Raw genomic sequence first — 19,433 nt, forward strand, 5'->3', positions numbered from 1 at the left:
ACAGACAGAAGCACCCACACCCCTGGTCACGCACACAAACAAACACACACACACCCTCGGTCCAAAACAAAAACAGTAGCCAGCTCACGCAAAACTGTCCTCCGCCGGCCACCGGCCACTCCTATCCGCCGCCGCCGGAGTCGCCATCACCACTTTCTTCTTCTGACTCACATCCCTCCCACTCTCCGGCTGAAGTTGATCTTGATCAGACCCCTTCCTCTTCACAAGCCCCTTCTCCACCATCGCCGCCAGCACCATGTCCTCCTCCTCACCGCTCCCACCACCAACAACACCCTTCTTCCCCAACACCAACCCATCCAGCCTCCTCACCCTCCCACACCGCTTCCGCACCATCGTCTCATACAACCGCCTCCTCACGCGCGTATCCATATCCAGCCGCGCGCAGTACCGCGCATCCCTCTCGGCGTCCTGATCCCCCAGCACAAACAACCCCTCGCCCGCCCCCTCGCCATCACCATCCCCACCGCCCTCATCCTTCTCACCGTCTGCCCCCTTCCGCTGGTGCACAACCACCTGCACAGGCGCATAGAACCCCTGCGTGAGCGGGTTATCCCGCAGATCAACCGCGGCCAGGCAGGCCATGCTGGCGAGGGTGCCGATGACGCGGGCGGGGTCGGCGAGGCGATTGCCGACGGCAAAGAGGCGCTTGAGGCGCGGGACGGCGCGCAGCGGGGCGAGGTCGGTCAGGGCGTTCATGTTGAGGTTGAGGACGCGCAGGTTGGGCAGCAGGAGGCCGACGTCGTCGGGGAGGGTGGACAGGCCGCAGTTGGCGAGCTCGAGGAGTTGCAGGTTGAGCAGGTCGATCCGGGGGGAGAAGGATTCGAGCAGGTTGCCGGAGAGGTACAGCTTGCGGACTTCGTACGCGCGTGAGAGCAGGTGGGCGAGGTCCAGTGGTGCCGTGCCGTGTTGCTCGCGCAGGGAGAGGGAGTCGATGCGGCGGGCGCGGGAGAAGCCGGATATGTGAACCAACGCGTTGCGGTCGGCGTGAAGCAGGCGTAGGTGTGGGAGGGCGCGAACATTGAGCGTGGTGAGATTGTTGTCGTCAAGACGGAGGTACCGAAGGGCGGTCATGGGTTGATCGGCGTCGACCGAGAAGGAGGTGAGCTGGTTCGAGTCGAGGTTGAGGGAGCTCAGGGAAGGAAGCTGGTCGATGTTGGTGATGTGGCTGATCTGATTGTTTTTCAGATCGAGATCGGTGAGCTGGTGCAGCGTGTTGCCGTCAAAATTCACCTGCTCGATCAGGTTCCCTCGCACGCGGAGAGTCTGCAGCCCCTTGTGGAACTTGATGCCGTCTAGATTGGTGATTTGGTTGTTGTCCGCCCGCAGACTGCGCAGGTGGATAAGGTTCTTGAAAACCGAAAGGCTAGTAAGCGAATTGTTCGAGACGTCGATGTACTGCAAGTTCATGAGGTGGTTCCAGGCCGTGAGACTCGACAGCTGGTTGTCCGTTATCCGCAGATGCAGGATCGACGAGGGAATCCCGCCAAGATTCCTAATCATGTTCTTGGAGACATCGAGACTCTCGAGCTGCCCACAGTACTGGTCAAGCGCTTGCAGTGCGCTGAGTCGCTTCTCGCGCAGCTCAAGCTCTCGCATGTCTTCCCAGTACGGCTCGAAGGGTTCTACCTCGGCAAGCTTGTCAACCAGCTCGCGCATGGCCATTGACATGATCCGCTTCGATTTATCGCCCGTGACAAGGCGATGGCCATCAACCACATAGCTGGCTTCGAGGGGCAGCGTCTCTTCCGCACGATGCATCCCAAAATCCGGAAGCGGGCTGAGAGAAAATGTGCCCACGTATTGGCTTATTATGGGGGCGGCGTCGACACCAGCAGCAGGGCAAGCAGGAGCCCTTCCCGGAGTTGCGACCAGGATACTCAGGCTGCCATGCCCTTCGCTGTCGTCACGGTTGGCCAGGCTGTAATCCCCCAGGACGCTGAGTTCCATGCCCGAAACTGCTTCATGGTCCCGGCCATTGCCCACAGTAGAATCCTCATCCCGTTCATCGATCCTGGATACGGGGCGTGCCATTAGAGATTTACCCCGGAAGGAGAGATGGCGCGCCGGGCCGCGCGAGGTGCTGCGTGACCTGGCTGACCGACTGGTGGTTTTGTGAATCGACACTATCCTCCGGCCCCTAACCGGTTGGTCGCGGTTGTCGGTCGCCTGATCGAGCATGTTATCCCCTGACCTCATGTCATTGATGCCGGCCACGTCCTGGATCACAGATGCGACGGGAGACGAGAAACTGATGGTGAGTCGCTTGGTCTCTACCCGGCCTTCGTTGACACTGATTTCATGCTCGACGAACTCTTCGGCGCTACCTAGATTCGGGTATTGGTTGGCTGGCGACGCGGCGGCTGCGTCAAGGGCGGCCCTTGTAAGTGAACCCACTCTATGCGGCTTCGTCGGGCTGATCTGCGCGGTGCTAGGAACACGATCTTGGAGCGTCTCCTCCTTCTTTCTAGTTAGGAGGAGGTTCTGCATTTCCCTCGTCACGTCGACAGATAGGTCCGGAATGTCGGCAAACGGGTCGTCCTCGCTAATGTCGGACTGTATGAAGCTCTCTTTTGACTCGGCCGATCCCTTCCTTTTGACCCACATGTTGCGCTGCCTGTCCAGGATCATGTTCCCAACCTGATCCGGAATCAAGTGACATACGCTCTCCGGCATGATTGTTTTTCTTGCCTCAGATCCTCTCGATGAACCCGATGACACGGTCGGGAAGGAAACCCCCGTGCTCTGGGTGTTGAAACGCGCTGAGCCTTGAGCGGGCATGGCATCGTCGGGGCCATTGACAGATTGTTGCTCTTGCCAATCGGGGTTCCGGGAGATGCGGATGTTGGGGGGATCGCTGACAAAATCAGAATGGTGCTCGGATGCTTGGCTTTGGTTGTTGGCCCATTCCGCCGTCGCTTGCTCCCTTGCGACTTCGGCAAGCCGAGTAGAACGCACTGATGACGGCATCAGATCACCCATGTCGCTAGCTTCTTCATACTTCTTGAGCTGCTCGGCAAGGACTGGGTCTTCCTGCTTCGTGGACATGCGCGTGAGTGGAGGACGTCCCTCGCGGCTGGGAGGACGGGAGAATGGTTCCTGGGTCGACTCCTCAAAGGACCCGTCGAGTTCTGGCGAGGGTTGGCCTTTCTCCTCGTCAGATTCTTCGACGCTGGCAAGACCGTTCGGCAAGCCGGCCTTGCTGCGGATCATGGCCATGATTTTGTTTGCTTCATTGATGAAGTCCTCAGTCTTGATAGATGGTTTTCGGTGTGTCTCGATTGTGGCACCCACCGGATGGGCGAGCGGAGGTTGCGAATGCCTGCTTGAGCGCCCAGGCGATCTCTCCATTTGGGAAAGGGGCTGGCGCTCCCGCTGGATCGAAGACCTCTGGTTTGGCGTCGGCGTCCGGGGCCGTATCGATTGGCGGCCGTCGAGGTCCGCCGCGCCATGCTGGCTGCTGCTGTGGGCGTCTTCCCTGAACCGGCCCAGGGCCGGTCGTCCCTGATGGTGTGACAGTTGGGCGGAGTCGGCCACTGAGTTGAACTCTTCGGTCCCATATGAAACGTCTGATCTGTGCAAGGTCCTCCGCCGCTTCGGAGTAGGATCCTTCGACGGCGATGTGCGGGGCCGCTTGAATTCTGGACCAGACAAGTCTCTCCGGCCCCCGGGTGGAGAGAGGTCGAAATAGGCGGGAAACGAAGCCCTGCCTGCGCGTCGCGACGGGTGGGACGTCGTAGACTTTCGCCGCCGGTCCACCACGAGCTCCGGTGTCTCAAACGGCGAAGAGTCGTGGGTGAGGTCGAAAATGGGTGGGTGGGTTGGAAGGATAGAGTCTTCGTCCGGGTCGCGGTTCTCCTTGTCCCCGTCCATGCCAGTGGCGTCGTGGGTCATGTGGGAGAACTCATCGTTGAATTCGTATCCATCAAGTTCTCCAGCGCCAAACCTGTTGGCATAGGCAGAAGAATGATCGTCACCATTGTGGGAGGCCGGAAGGAGCAACCTTGATGGGCTGTCCCCCTGTAGCCGACTCTCGTCTACGGCTATCGAGAAGGAATTTTCTCCTCCTTGGTCGTGCATCTGGCTCAGGCGTCTCAGGAGGGTTTGGTTGGTAAAGGTATCGTAAGGCTGGAAGAGCTTGAGGGGACTGTCAGGGCTGAGATGCACGGGTACCCGCCGCTTCTCTGGGCTCGGATCTGGGGCCCGTGGGAAGTCTGGGCTATCGGCGGGGATCTTTTGGGACGTGTCCCATTGTTCGACCCTCACGCTCGGAAACTGCTTTGGCGTGCTCGCTTGCAGGGACTCTTCTGGATCCAGCTCGGAGCTGTCGTTGAGAGCGGAACTCAGCACGTGGTTGCGGAACGACCCTTCCCCAGACCGACCCCCTCTTTGGAAGTTGACGAATCCCTCTAACCTAAAATGGTCTTGTGTAATTTCAAGATGTCGCGGTGCAGCCCGGCTTTGGGTCGTGCCGTCGTTGGCATCACCGGTGACGATCATCTGGTTCCGTCGCAACATATCGAGCCGCTTGCGGAGTTCATCGGGAGGCAGGTCGGCGGGACTGAAAGTCGTCGCGCCGTCGCTAGCTTGGCGCCTCTCCAGAATAATGGGACTGAAGTCTTCGTTGCGTATGTCGCTCCGGCCACTGACCTTCCGCGACTCGCCGTCGGCCGACAATGCCGTCTGGTTGATGTTGGAGGTGTGATGCGAACACCCTTCCTGGTGGGTACCGAGCCCGGATTCCCTCCTTGCATCGGCGTGCTCATCGGTGTGTCTGGGTAGCGCCGGTAGGGGCTCGTGATTTAGCGGCCACTGGGACGAATCCTGGTGTCCCTCGTCCACATGTATCTCCACTGTCGATGGATCGCGGTGGTAGTGGTAGGGCGGAGGACTGGATGGGACGGCCACATCCAAGCGTGAGTCGTGTTCTTGGTAAGAGGACTCGGTCCGCCCGTTTTGTGACGGGCCTGACATTGCTAGCGGAGGCTTGAACATATTCTCCAATCCTGTGCCTGCCGATGTAAACAAATCCTTTTGTTCCCCATACGACAAGTCCCCGTACACAAGACGCCGCTTCCACTCGGGTGTCTCGCCTCCCTGCCCCTTAGACTGCGAGGCGTTCAGCGACTTACGCAGAAAGCTCTTGCGGACGACGGAGTTAGTAGTCGAGGCCGAAGCGGAGCGGCATGCATGGCAATCGCGGCCATTGGGACTCAGCTCCTGTGAGAGTTTGGATGGGGTGCGACGGAGGGCGGCCAGTCGCTCATTTATGCTTCTTTCGCCGAGAATATTCCCACTGGCGTTACTGGTGTTGCCGGTGTTACTGCCGGCCTTGTTGCTGGGGCCGCTCTTGTTGTTACTGCCACTCGCACCGAGGACGGCGTTCTGGAATTTCCTGGCGTGGGGACTCAGACGCGGGATCCTACTCGGTGTCTGTGGTTTTGGCAACTTTGGGTCGGGGGAGGGAGCAGCTTCGGCAAAGGACGCGTCGGCAGATCCAGGCTGCGACACCCAGTCCTCCGACAAGGAGTCCAACCAGGCGTGCCCCATGGTGGTGGCGCGGGGTGGATATCGATGTGGGTGTATGCGTGTGGATGTGTGGATGCGTGGATGCGTGGATGTGTGTCTGTATGCGGAGGTGATGCTGGTGTTAGGCCGACATGGAGTCGTGGGACCCTGGGATAGAACGGTGCCCGTTGTTTGGCGAATTATTATTGAATGCACTGTTTGGCGGGGTTGTCGAATTGTCGGCTTGTCGGCTTGTCAGGTTCTTGGGCCTGTCACGGCATTCTGCAGAGCGGCAGGGCTGCAAAGATAACTGTAATTGTACCCCTGATTGCCGTCGCAAAGCCACTTGAATGCGGCGATGGATAAGAAAGGAGATGGTACTGCACCAGTCAAGACACTACCCGAAAGGAATGCGGGTTTGGGTGAGTTATCGACATGTCAGGGCAATCGAGATTGGTCAATCTCAAAGCTCAGTCAATTGGGGGCATCCAATCCGCGTTTTGGGGGTAAACACGAGCGGATCCTTTGATTGGCGAGTGCTTTTCCTTGGTCTTATTCCCCCAGCAACCGGCCGAGCATTGACCCCGCCAGTTGAAAGAGCTTGCAGGTCATCTCAGCTGACTGCGCGAGGCCAGTTTAATTGATGCAGCGCGTCTCAATCGCGTCTTGCTCCACTTCCTGTTGGGGGGCCCGGGGCAACCTGCAGCCACCCACCCTGGCCTTTCCACAGCGCTAACAGATGTGGGAGAAGAGGGAACAAACAGATCCGTGCGACAAGCATCCAACAACCTTGAATCTACCGAGGTACCTATGTAATATCAACAACCTCACAATACCGCAAAGCGATAAACTCCGAACCTACGCCAAGCAAAATATCCAATGTACTCAATAAGCCCAACATTACAACCATGAAACGCCGTTTTGGAACTGCAGACCTGGAATGGCTGCACCCCAATAACTTCTGCGACGAACCGATTTATTGCGAACCCCCTCATAATCCCGACGAGATCCTCTACCACGGCTCCGACGACGAGGCATACAGCAGCCCTACCGAGCGCCGTCTTCGTTTCGAAACACAGGCAGAGCGCTTCCTCGAGGGGAAGCCGGTATTTTTACTCTCGGCCTCCTTGCGTGGACCGTTCGACAGGGAATCCGGCTGGGTGAATCCATGGCGCTCCAAATCAACCTTCCGAGAGAAGTCGGCTCGGAGGAAAAGACTGGCAGTGTCGAGGGGAACCGTACCGCAAGTCGAATCAAGCGACCTCTTCGACTCAAGCTTTCGGCAGCCGACTCCCGAGCGCAGGCCCGACCCCCCTGAAGTCACCTACACACTGCCGCGGTATATGGATGGTGACGCTTTCCATCGAGTGTGGAAATGGCGGGATGCCGTGGTCGCCGAGAGCGATGCCCCTACGAGCTCCATCCAACAGGTGTCGCAGCCGGAGCCCACTTCAGCCGATTCGAGGAAAGCAACACAGCATACCTATCGGAGACAATCAAATATGACGGCCATGATTTTGAACGAGCCTGAGAGTTCTGGACCGGACCTACCGGTTACGACTGGTCCAATTGTTGCTCCAGGCCAGGTTAGAGCCAACCAAACCAGCTCTAGTTCTAGCCTTTCACCGCCGCCAATAGACCTGCTGGACCCGACACAATCCTCTCCGCATTCTTTTGGGATTCACGACGAGCTTGCCCTCCCAGACAGAAGCTGTCTATACCCGACAACGGAAGGATCGCCTTCAACCAAGGTTCCAGCGGCTGGTTGGCGCTTGGAGGACGGGAACGCTACACCCAACGGTATCTTCCCGGAGGCAACTGTGTCTTCTGTCCAGGTAAAGACGCAGGCGAGCGCCCGGGCGGATGGGAGCTTCCGGTACCGGCGAAAAGGCGCGAGGGGGAAAGAATCGGCTTTAGGCAGGAGTTCGCTGCTGTATCCCCCGTCAACGCCTAGCGATACAGCAGACCACGAGAATCCTGGTGGCCGGGCATCTCCAACAAGTACGGCGGTGAAGAAAGAAGCACCACAGTCGGATATTGCTAGGGCGCCTTTGGTCGATGCTGCAACCATCCGTCCTGATATTGTTCCAAAAGTTGAAGAGGTTCAAGAGCAGGGCATACTTGAAGATGCGCCTCAAATCGAAACTTCTCAGAACTCCCTTCAGTCGGCCGAAGAGGCAGCTGGTCAGAGTCCAAGTCAAGGCCAGATCAAGAATGAGGATATGACAGAAACTGCCTCGGAAATTGACGGACCTACGCTGGTTCCTTCATCGTCGCCATCTGGCTCAGAACACCTCAGCAGCATGCCCAGCTTCGGGCACTTTTCAGTAGAGAGGCACTCGCAGGACATTATCTCAGAGGCTGCTGGAATGCCTCGGAGATTACTTTGGCCCAAATCGCGGCGGAGTGCTAGCAGGAGCGAGTTCCTCCCCGTGTCTAAGCGAGAAGCTGTCCACACTCCAGCATCGACACCGTCGGGCCTTGGGTCTGGGCGTTCCGGCTCAGTGTCGTCGAATGGTTCGATTCAGACCAAGGAAAACATACACCCACCGGAGGAAAATGAGGATGACCAAGGACCGACAGATGCTATCGAGGATTGCGTTCAAGAAGACCCCGCCGCGGTTGGTGAAGTGGTCGTAGAAGTGGGAGGCATCGACATGGAAATGGCGACAGATAGCGAAACAACAAGCGAGGATGAGAACGGGGACGAGGACGAAGATACACCCGAGACTGAGGAACTGCAAGCCGAACCGCCCGCCGATTCCGATTCCAGAGGTGACAGAGACAGGCATATGCAACCCGCCTCGTCTTGTCCGGCTCCACAGATTCAAAGCCCCTGGGCAACCGACGATGCACCACCCCGTCCGAGGTCACATAACTCCCAACCGCAACACAGCGAAGTCGGAATAGGCGGTACTGAGCCGACCTTCTTCGAGTCCATCCAAAGTCCGTGGGTTAAGACGGAAGATGACGTACACGATTCCGACATCCCCACACGACTTCCCGACCCCCACCCCGCGAACACAAAACTGTCCTTCATGGCAAGTCAAGCACTTGAGCCAAAAGTATCACAAAGTCCCTGGGCACGAGGCGATTCGCAGTTACAACTGCCGGAAACCCGGCTGTTCAACCATCTGTCCTCGCCCGCCAACAGTCATATATTACCGACCATCGACCCTGTCCCTCACTCCCAGGTGCCCCACAACGAGGACATCGACATGCGCGATTCCCAACTGTATCCTCAGCCCCCATCAACCCCTGAGACAAAGCAATCAAGCCTCCCAACTCCCGATTTCACTCTCTCAGTCAAGTCGTTCAAAAACTTCATGACTCCCTCCCCACGACCTGCCACCAAGCGACGCCGCGTCTCAACCGTGGCCGATGACCACCTCCCTAGCACACAAGCCCTCGTCGACGCAACCATCTCCAACCCGTGGACCCGACCGCCCACGGTAAAGAGACCGAAACCAACACCAGGGCAATCGCATCAACACCGACCAATCAAACGCGTCTCTTGGGCCCTCCTACCGGACGAGACCGAGCCCTCACCCTTCTTTGACCCAGACTCGACAACAACAACCACCATCACCAACCCCTCCACCCCCAACACCAATCACCCCCCGTCATCATCCTCCCAGCAACAAACCAACCCCCACCAAACTCACACCCCCACCCTCCGCCCGCGCGCAACCTCCCCCCCACCCAGCATCCTCTCCACCACCAACCTCCCCGACGCCGACGACAAATTCCGCGGCCACTTCGCCGCCGTCGCCAGCAGGCGCGTGGGCGCCACCCCGCTGCTTCAGCGCCTGAGTGCCGCTGCGACTGTTACGGCGCTGGCTAACGCTACCCCTGCTGCTGCTACTCCTACTTCTTCTGGTGGGGGTCGTGGTCGGGGTCGCGGGCCGATGGTGCGGTTGCTGCCGAGTGCGTCGCAGCAGGTGTGTGAGAGTCCCGGCGTGGAGGCGATGGCGGAGGCGTTTTTGAGGGCGGAGGGGGGGGTTGAGATGGGGGGTGGTGGTGGTGTTGAAGTTGATGCTGGTGTTGGTGTTGGTATTGGCATTGGTGGTGTGGAAGATAGAGAGGCTGGGATGGCGTTTGAAAACGAGGGTTCACGGGGACTTGAAGAAGGAGAGGGAGATACGCTGGGAGAGGTCGAAATGGAGACAGAGGGTGATGTGGAAGGAGAGACTCGGGAGGAGGTGGGAGAGGAGACACAAGAGATAGTGGTCGATGAAGTCAGTGCGGTGATGGAAAACTTGGATGATTTTCTCGGGGGCAACTGGGATCTCGATGCTGATCTTGCCAAAGTGAGGTCAGATCAAGCAAGGGAGAGTCGGGGACATGGCAGTGACGGGCCCAGGTTGTCGGGGTTGATGGATGTTGGTGTTTGGGATTGAGAGTTGATAGGGACAACTGTCTATGAGGGTGTTGGGTGGTTTGGTTTGGTTTGGCTTGGGCCCGGTGTTTATTGTTATTATACCCTGGAAGGACGGCGGTTCGAAGCATATATGAGAAGACGTTGAAACTTTGTTTCAGAAAACACTTTCAGTTTGTCTTTGTATGTGACGCAGTGCTCGCCTGGGTCAAGAGAAACAACCCTTCCAAATCAAGCAGACACTTGATCATGTAGAACGGGTTTTCTGCCAAATTGATATGTTCTACGTACCTGAGTGAGGGTATACCTCTCGATAACTACGTTCTCCGGCGAGGTGGGAGTTGCTCGCCTTCTCGAAACGTACTTGGTCAACGGCCGAGGTGCGATCGTGGCAACGACACTCCAATATAAAACTCATTAGAAGGCCGGCAAAAAACACCTAACTATCGGGTGCCGCGTGATTACCAAAGACGCGAGTTATTATTTAATTCTAACTAGGCCATTATCTTCAGACGCCTCCGTCTGTTGTACATCGGCCTTTTGAGGCATAGGAAGGGACTAGCTAGAAACATGGGTCATAGAAGTGATCTCTATCGACTGTACCTGGCTGCTTCTGGTTCGGCAAGCCAGTAGCTATCAAACATGCCTAGGCCAGAATTCATTCGCGAGCAGCCGAGAACACTTCCCAGGCATTGATAGATCACGAGCCTTTCCGGCCCACATACCAATCAATATCAACGAGTGAAACTGTAACGCTAGCAGGTGGGTGATATCACCAGCCTATTTACCCCGCTTGCTTGCGTTGATGATATGCTCTATTTCGTCTAGTCTCGCATGATCGGTGGATTTGTTACGTACAAGGTGCTGAATGGCCCAAGAGGGATTTTCTCGATCACGACCATCGGAGGCTGGCTGAGAAGAGCGCCGATATGTTGTTTCCTGACTAATAGCATAGCGCTCCGGTCGTCCGCTGAAGCCCCGAACTGTGTCGTTTGCGTAACCGTGTCTTCAGCGGCTGTTGCATCTGCGGTCACTTACCTATGGGATGCCAGATATCACCCACGACAGCATTGCCCCTTGACCCGGCAGGTCGACACGTGTTCTATTGCCGTCAATGGGAAGAAGGAGGCCTCCGAGATGAATTGGGTTTCCAGAAGAGTCGTATGAATGACGGGAGAAGGTTCCCGACACACAAGATGGTAGCCCAATCCCCCGGAGCGATCAAAGCATGCGGCTTGGAGAGTGAAAGTCAGGGGCCTAGTCGACGTCTCACAACATGGAGAATGGCACACATGGGCCGGTCATTGGCTCTCCAGGGGCTAGACCCTTTTCGAGACAATGCCTGGGTGGGGAGACGAGCCCGAGAACCCAGCGTCGTGAACCGGACGCAGCATGCGGTGTAACCCCTGGCAAGACTGACGCTATTTCGCCAGGATACCGCGGTAAGCAGGCAAAGGTGAGCCACATCCACAAGTGGTGGGTGTCTCGTCTCGTTTCTGCGAGCAAGAGCGCCAAGACCGTTCCACAGCGTAGTTGTGCCGTTGCTTATCGTCTTCGTCTACATTTAGAGTGCCGGGAAAGGGGGTGGGAGGCGTCGCTACACAGAGCCTCATCGGTGACGCTGATAATATCTCGCCGCGCCGGGAGACTCCGAGCAATCTGGAGCACGCGATAGGTTGAGGTACAGCATGATGGGCGTGTCTCGACCATTGAGCAATGCGACTGCTGTTTTTGCTCAGGGCAGAAGGACAGCGTGAAAAGGGATACCAACTTCGTACCTCAAGGGGTGTGAGGATACCCATCAGCTTGGGACAACTCCGAACTTCCGAGACAGTGGCGCCGGCAGCCCAACCTGTCGGTCACTTCGAATAACCCGGCTTAGACCGGACTATGTCAGGAACATGTCGATATGGAGACATGCCTTCAGAAATGCCACGGCTACTTCATGTATGCCCCTTGTTTTCAGCCCAAACTTGGTTCCGGCTTCACGAGCCCGAGAAAGAAGACGCGGCAGAGCACAAGCGAAGCCGCTGACAATCGAAGCGGGCACTGTGCTCCCAGAGCAAGTTCGCAACGGTGATCGATGAGGAGTGCAGATGCAGGAGGATGCGATGGAAAGCGAGGAACCAAACGGTCAAGGGTCGTGGAGAGCACGTTCTCGGCTGATTGGTTTTGAGGAGTTCGGCTCCCTGATGATGATGCAGGGAAGCAGCTTCCGTGTCGTAGGGCCTCCGCATTCGGCATGAGACGAACCTCGCGACGACAACAAGATCCCGTATCTCGTCAGAGCGCCGTTGCGGTTGATAGGCAGGTGCAAGGAAAGGCCATCGTGATCGAGCCATTAGCGCGCTGCAACGTGCCGTGCCGTCAAGCTGGGGCAGACTCCGCCATCGGTCGAGTTGACAACCTAGACGATAACGTTAAGTGGTTGGCTTACCGTGTAAGACAAAAACCAAGATACTGTGAAGATAACGACGGGATGTATACTCCAAGTGCAATGAAGGTTGGCGGCGATTGACCGTTCAGATCGGCCGGTCCGACTGTTTCGTACCACTGATCGCTTGGCAGAAGCTCGGCTCTGGCGATATCTCTTGTCGGTTGAGGCCGTCCGTGTGCACGAGTTGCGGCATCCAATGGGGGAGCTTCGTTCTGCCCAGAGAAGCCTGTCATGTTCCGGGGCAGAGCAACGTGATCTGGATGGCAGATTCCGTTGCGTAACAGCCACCAATCGATGGAGCCTCGGACTGTGTAGTGGGGTCCCTCAATATCGGAGCTGCCGTCGCTATCTTTCGAGGTTCGGGTTGCAGGGTGATACACCAATCTGTGCACAGTAACGAGTGTCGTGTGGTGGACATGCCTCAGTGCAGATGGCTGGCTGCACTCCGGCTGCAAGGCTTAGCTTTGGCTCGAAATATGGATCGATGGATGGTGGGCTGCATAAATCTAGCTAAACGCTTCTCATTGTCGCGCCTATCCTGTTTTGACAGTTTTCAGCAGAGAAAATTGCAGGCGATCTGCATTATCGTTGCCGGTTCGTAAAAACCAAAAGCCCTTTGGAAGACACCGGGACACGGTGAGAGGAAGGAAAATGGGTCGGACCCCGTAAAGAATTCAGCTTGGTTTCAGGCTATCAAGGTTCGCCAGCCCGTGGCCGCTCTCAGCTGACAAGATGCTCATGATTTATTTCGTGGCGCCTGGTTCCAGTGTTGGCGTTAGAGAGGCGAGACCTTCCAGTTTGACTTTGCTGTGGGTCTTCCCCAGGCTGCCAAGGAGCCATTCTCCAATCGCCGGGTCGAGTATCCACCACACAAACAAATGGCCACACATGGCCCCTTGCGTCAGAGCTTGCCAAGAGCCCACAACCAGCAGCCTGCGTCGCCTGTTTCCATTCCCTTCCTTATCTTGTTGATTTAACTAATAACTTTCCCTTTTGAACTGTCCCTTGCGAACACTGCTCAGAACCCCGCAAAATCCAATCAACCATCCACGCTTGCTGAATGAAAGTTGATCTGGGCTGGGAACACCCGTGTGGCAAACCGGATTTCGCACTACACAGTATATTTCGGCAGGAACCAAGGCATTGCTTCGTGTGGTGTGCAAGCGGGACACTGTACTGTGTTAGTCAATTTACTGGGCACGGTTTTCCCCGGAAACATCTTGTCAATCCTCCCTCCCAATCCAAGAAAGCATCCCCGACACGCGCACACACACACACACCACACCACTTCACAGCAGCGCATACCTTTATGCGCCGCCAGATGTTTTACTCATGTCTAACCCGTCCCGTATCCCCGAAAATGCCGCAGCCGCAGATGCTGAAGCGGTGAGTCCCACTCGGGCTGCCGATGCTGGCGACGCTGTATTCTCTCCTCCCAAATCCCAGACGCAGACGCCACCGCCGCCTTGTCCTCCAGCGACGGCGGCACAAGAAGAAGGGTCCGTCTCGTCGGTACCACCACCACCACTACCACAATCACCCCCTGCCGCCCAGCAAGGCACGCCCGGCTCGATTCCCCTGACCGCTCAAGCCACGGGAATCTCTGCCGCGGCCCATGCTGATCCCGTTAAATATGCCCGGGGCCCTGCCGCCCTGCAAAGGCCCCACGGCCCTTCCTTGCTGACCCAGGCTCTTGCAACAGCTCGCGGTATCCCGAGACACAATCACTCCGACCCGACGCACTCTCATCATCATAAGACACATCCTTCCCAACCCACTCAGCCCTCGTCTGAGCCCCCAGCAGAATCCCACAACAACAACAACAACAACAACAACAAAGACTTCGAGAATCGAGACTCCCATCATCACCATGGCTCTCGGTCCCAAGGCGATGGCGATTCCCTGACAGCACCAGTATCTCCTCGAAAGACGGCCATGGCTTCCTCTACCACCACGTCCACCACAGTGGCCGCCCCAGTCTACGGCAGGCTCGACCTCGGCGAAGTCAATTCGATGCTTAGCGGCCACCGCGAGTTCCTGAACAAGGCCAAGGGCAGAACAACTGGTCCACCCGAGACCCCCGAAAAGGAGCGGCCGGGTCGGTGGAATACCTCTTCTCTCGCGTCGCCACATCTTACCGACTCACCTGCTGCCCCGCACGACGGAACTGGCGATGAAAATGGCTTGACGGACGGACGCCCCCAACCCAGAACGTGGAAGACAGACCATCGCGTGTCTATGGGCCCCGAGAAGGCCTGGTCAATTGGTAATTCAGGAGATTCCCGAGACGGCCAAGACGGGTTGGTCGAGAAGTCCATCTCGGAGGTTCTGGCGGGTGTTGAGCACAACAATCGCAGCCGGAAGGCCAGCCACAGCCTACGCTTCTTCAAGGAAGGCCTCCCCGAGGAGAAGGGGAAACGCAAGGAACAGCGCCCACCACAACCCTCGCGAGAGAAGTCACCTTCAGGGGGGGAACGGCTTGCTGACATTAAGGAGCAATTGGGCGGGGAGACAGCGGAGGCCCAGGCAGTCGGAGACGTCGCGTTTACGATTGAGCGACAAGATCGGCCCCGTTCCCTTCCGACGCGAACCCCCGAGGTGAAGACTGTCCAAGGTTCGCCAGAGGACTATTTTGCCGTGAAGCCCGTCGAGCACGTTGACATCGAACCGGAGGTGCCCGAGAGCAAGTCGGGTGAAGAGGAGTCGCAGGAGCCTGATTCGATAGACTCGGGCCATCAGCCTAAACCGCGGCGAGTTTCCGATCTCAGCATTGGGACGGGAGAGAGCACCGAGGAGGGCGAGGATTCTGGCGAGGAGAAGATCTCGTCAGCCGTGTTTCTGCCACATCAGGCTCCTGAAGAGTCGCCGGAACATTCACCAATGCCCGGGATCCCGCAGAGAATTGTGCCCTCGAGGAGGCAATCGCGACACGGTGATTTCCACCCCTGGCTTGTCAAAGCTGACGAGCCCGAGGCCGATCGTGAACAGGAGAGCCTTGATTTTGAGAATAAGGTCGGGCTAGAAGCTACAGAGTATCCCAGTGTAGCTCCAGAGGTAGCCTCCAGGCAGGTTGAAGAATCCGCCCCTGTTGCCCAACGTGAACCTGCTATTGTCTCCTCCCGCCTGTCTCGTCCGGTTTCCCAATACCGTGAGGATACCATCCACGAACATCAATTGTCACCGGAGCAGCCGCTGGATGCCATTGAGCTGATTCCTTATAAGCATCAAGTCGGGGGCCATACCACTTTGTGGAGATTCTCCCGTCGTGCTGTCTGCAAGCAATTGAACAATCGTGAAAACGAATTCTACGAAAAGATTGAGAAGTACCATCGGGATCTGCTGGCTTTCTTGCCTAGGTAAGCCCCTTTTGATTCATCTCTGTGGCTGGCAAATGTGCTAACGAAACTTGTCCAGATACATTGGAGTGCTGAATGTCACTTTCCAAAAGCAACCTCGCCGCAAGTCTACCATGAAACGGGATGATTCCGCCGCCGTGGATCGCTCTCGTGCGGCCCCGAATGGACCGCCGACGGACGTAAAGAACGGGACGAGCCAGGGCGAAGCAAGCCAGCAGTCTTCCGCACCGCAAACCCCAGCGGCTCGGGTGATCAGCCAATCGATCAAGCAGTCTTCGGGCCAAATTCCGACCGTAACCTTTGCCGATAATCAGCATATCCTGCCGAGAAGCCTTCTTCAACCGACTGGCAGTTCCCCCAATATACTTGGGCGCTTTAGGAGCGCGTCCGGGTCCATGGTATTCGCTAGGCAGGACGGGCGTCCAGTGAACAGCCGGGTCGATCCGTCGCGCCCGAGCCTCCAGGAGCGCCATGCGAACAGCTGGGGCGCTACCACGGTGAACAAGAAATTGCGAAACGAAGTTTTCAATGATGCGTTCCTAAAACAGCCGGTCGCCATCCACCGCCATCGCAAGGGACACCAACGCGTGGCCCGCCGGGCGCTCCATCAGCCACTCCGGCCATCCGAGTCGGACCCGGGTTCGATTGAACCACGAGAGAAGCGATCCCAATCAGCGGGGCCCGCTCGCGAGCCGCCCGCCATGTTGAACAACGGCTCGCACGCGCACACTCAAAGTGACCTCGGCCAGGCGTCCGGTTTCTGCGAGGATGAGGCTGCCCCCAAGGATGTGACTGGGACTAGTGCTCCCGAACCCGAGATCTTGGGACAGTCGCCGGCTCAGAAGAAGAAGCGCCGCTACTCCGGCACCGGTTTGCGTAGGAAGCCGACGGATGTCCAAGAGGGTCGTGGCGACTTGCAGTACTTTGAGGAAGCCGACGACGCGAGCTACAAGGGCGACCGCGAGAGCCCTGCGCCGATGGAGGTATTCCAGGCGTCGCCCGAGCGCGAGCCGGTCCGCGAGGGAGAAGCGGTCGAAGAGCAAGCCCTCGGACCGCCCGTCGGCCCACTCGAGTTTGGCAAGATCCCCCGCCCCATCAACCCCAAGGAAGCCCAGACGCAGCGCGATTCCCGCGTCGAGTACTTCCTCCTCCTCGAAGACCTTACGGCCGGCATGAAGCGCCCTTGCATCATGGACCTCAAGATGGGCACGCGCCAGTACGGCGTGGACGCCAACCCAAAGAAGCAAAAGTCCCAGCAGGGCAAGTGCGCCAAGACGACGTCGCGCGAGCTCGGCGTGCGCGTCTGCGGCCTGCAGGTGTGGGACGCGCAGGCGCAGAACTACGTCTTCAAGGACAAGTACTACGGCCGCGAGCTGAAGAAGGGCGCCGAGTTCCAGGCGGCGCTAACACGCTTCCTGTACAACGGCGTCGACCGCGCCAGCATCCTCGCGCACATCCCCACCGTCCTCCAGAAACTTGACGAGCTCGAGGTCATCATCAAGCGGCTGCGCGGGTACCGCTTCTATGCCGCCAGCCTGCTCATGTTCTACGACGGCGACCTCTCAGCCGACAACAACAACAACAACAGTAACAGTAATGGTAATAATGGCAACTACTACGTCGAGGACTCCACCACCGACTTCGCCACCGACACGGAGGAGGCGCCGCGCCGCGCGAGGAAGAACCCGCGCGAGATCGACTTCAAGATGGCCGACTTTGCCAACTGTGTCACGGCGGGCGACCTGTCGTCCCGCGACAGGCCCTGCCCGCCCCGCTATCCGGACGAGCCGGACCGTGGGTTTTTGAGGGGCCTGAGGAGCCTGCGCAAATATTTTTTGAGGATCCAGAGAGATACGAGGATTGAGTTGGGGCTGGTTTGCCAGCTGCGGAATAATGCCAATGGCAATGGGAGCGTGTTTGAGGGGGAGGTGGATGAGGAGGATGAGGGGTATACGAGTGTGTGAGGCGGGCCCGTTTGGGGTGGGGGTTGTTGTTCAGATGGTTGGTGATGGTATATTATTATGTTCTATGTTTTGCTGGGCTCGCTTCTTCAACCTTCAAGCTTGCTTTGCTGTGTACTTAGGGACCGGGGGGTGGTTGGGGTGACGGTGTTTGGGCGTTGGTGGTTGGGGGTTGCTGATGTATTATGTTTTGCTCTGGTCGGGTAGGTCAGACATACCCTGCATGGTCTATTTATTGAGCGGTGTATTTGTTTCCCGGCTTCGGCTGCCCCCAGCGCAGAGACTGTTTCGTGTGAGGGCATGGCAGTTAGTCCACTGGCATATATCTGGCGTTGCTAACGCTAGTCAGCTTCAGTGTGCGTGTACAGGGGCTGAACGGGGATGGTATGGTGTGCACGAATATGTGTAGTTAGTTAGCTAGACAAAATCAGGTCAGGGATCTTGAAGTTGATTTATATTGTGTTGTGTGTGACTTGAGGTCGACATGCTCCAGCATCGTCTAGAACTGCTTTACCACGAGCGGTAGATCCAAGATACCTAACCAATTTCAAACCAACCATGATATCAAATATATATAGAGACCATAGGAAGGATATGGTATACGTAAACAAACAAGGTACCCAGGTACGGAATCCCTATGTTCTCAAGTCCCTCGGGCCCACCAAAACCACCTTCCATCCCATCTCGACCACCCACGCCCGCTTCACCGCGCTCTTTCCCGCCCCTCCCCGCCATCCCAACTCTTCCCCTTCGGTACTAGATATAGAAATTCCACGTGCCCAATCGTCACCCACACCCCCAAGTACCGCTACGGGTGCCGCAGCGGTTCCAACTTGGGGCGTTGTGCGGTACACATCACGGGTTCGAGACGTGGTCTCTCCCAACGAAGTAAAACCCCAAGGGTTTTCGTAGCCGCCGACCCCTCAGTTGCGTGGTAACTAGGGTTGGACGGTGAGCTTATTGTAATTTATTATAGATTTCTTTTGACTTGATGCGAGTCGAGCAAACAAATTACACACTTGGTCGCCGACGATAGACAAACAGGTATGGTATGGTATATATACATCCACCCAAACCCACATCCGTATCCGAAACAAAACCCACCACCCCCCCTACAACTTCGCCTTCAACTCCGCCACCCTCCTCTCCCCCTCCCCCCTCCGTCTCTCCTCCCCCTCCACCAACACCCGATCCCTGACCTCCCCCTCCTCATGTCCCTCCCTCCCCAACAGCGCCACACTCTCCCGATACATCTCCGCCTTCATCAGCCCATAGATCCCCGTCGCGGCCTTCTTCGCCAAACCCCTCTCCCGCACCAACCCCAACGCCGCCTCCAAACCACCCACCCCGTCCACCAGCCCCGCCGCCATCGCCGCCGGCCCGCCATACCGCCGCGCCTCCATCACCAGGTCGCGGTAGGTGGTGGGCCGGGAGCTTGAGCCGGAAGATGCTGCTCATGGCGGCTTTTGAGCGGCACGCTCGAAGTCCAGCTCGTTGACGCACGCGAAGCCGCGGGTGGCGTTCATGATCCGGTAGTCATGGTGCATGGCCGAGCATGAAGGCCGCCGGCGAAGGCGTGGGCTGGGTAGGAACGCCGATTGGTGGGCATGGGGTAGCTTACACGAGGGGGATGTTTTTTTTTGGTTGGGTGTGTCTGTGTTTGGGATGGTATGGTATCGATGGGTGCGGGGGTTTTGGTGGGGGGTGGGATGGGGGATGGGGGATGGGGGATTGGGGGATTGGCGGGGAGAACGTACGTCAAGAACCGGTGGAAA

At 57.5% G+C, this 19,433-nt stretch overlaps 5 protein-coding genes across 5 annotated transcripts; 3 read left to right on the forward strand and 2 right to left on the reverse strand.

Annotated features, from left to right (window-relative positions):
• Positions 1-84: 84 nt before the first annotated feature.
• CHGG_08224 (uncharacterized protein) lies at positions 85-5,568 on the reverse strand (the record flags this gene model as incomplete). Its single annotated transcript, XM_001225879.1, has 1 exon — positions 85-5,568. The coding sequence occupies one exon, from the start codon at positions 5,566-5,568 to the stop codon at positions 85-87; it is 5,484 nt and encodes a 1,827-aa protein (XP_001225880.1).
• Positions 5,569-6,434: 866 nt separating this feature from the next.
• Positions 6,435-9,926, forward strand: CHGG_08225 (uncharacterized protein; the record flags this gene model as incomplete). Its single annotated transcript, XM_001225880.1, has 1 exon — positions 6,435-9,926. One exon carries the CDS (start codon positions 6,435-6,437, stop codon positions 9,924-9,926), a length of 3,492 nt encoding a protein of 1,163 aa, XP_001225881.1.
• A 1,254-nt stretch (positions 9,927-11,180) lies between these two features.
• On the forward strand, positions 11,181-11,696 carry CHGG_08226 (uncharacterized protein; the record flags this gene model as incomplete). The annotated part of the gene is made up of 2 exons (XM_001225881.1): positions 11,181-11,346; positions 11,644-11,696. 2 exons carry the CDS (start codon positions 11,181-11,183, stop codon positions 11,694-11,696), a joined length of 219 nt encoding a protein of 72 aa, XP_001225882.1.
• A 1,977-nt stretch (positions 11,697-13,673) lies between these two features.
• Positions 13,674-17,661, forward strand: CHGG_08227 (uncharacterized protein; the record flags this gene model as incomplete). The annotated part of the gene is made up of 2 exons (XM_001225882.1): positions 13,674-15,697; positions 15,756-17,661. The coding sequence occupies 2 exons, from the start codon at positions 13,674-13,676 to the stop codon at positions 17,659-17,661; spliced, it is 3,930 nt and encodes a 1,309-aa protein (XP_001225883.1).
• Positions 17,662-18,770: 1,109 nt separating this feature from the next.
• On the reverse strand, positions 18,771-19,061 carry CHGG_08228 (uncharacterized protein; the record flags this gene model as incomplete). The annotated part of the gene is made up of 1 exon (XM_001225883.1): positions 18,771-19,061. The coding sequence occupies one exon, from the start codon at positions 19,059-19,061 to the stop codon at positions 18,771-18,773; it is 291 nt and encodes a 96-aa protein (XP_001225884.1).
• Positions 19,062-19,433: the final 372 nt, after the last annotated feature.

The sequence above is a fragment of the Chaetomium globosum genome, genomic scaffold (genome assembly GCF_000143365.1).
Source record: "Chaetomium globosum CBS 148.51 scaffold_5 genomic scaffold, whole genome shotgun sequence".
NCBI classification, from domain to species: domain Eukaryota; kingdom Fungi; phylum Ascomycota; class Sordariomycetes; order Sordariales; family Chaetomiaceae; genus Chaetomium; species Chaetomium globosum.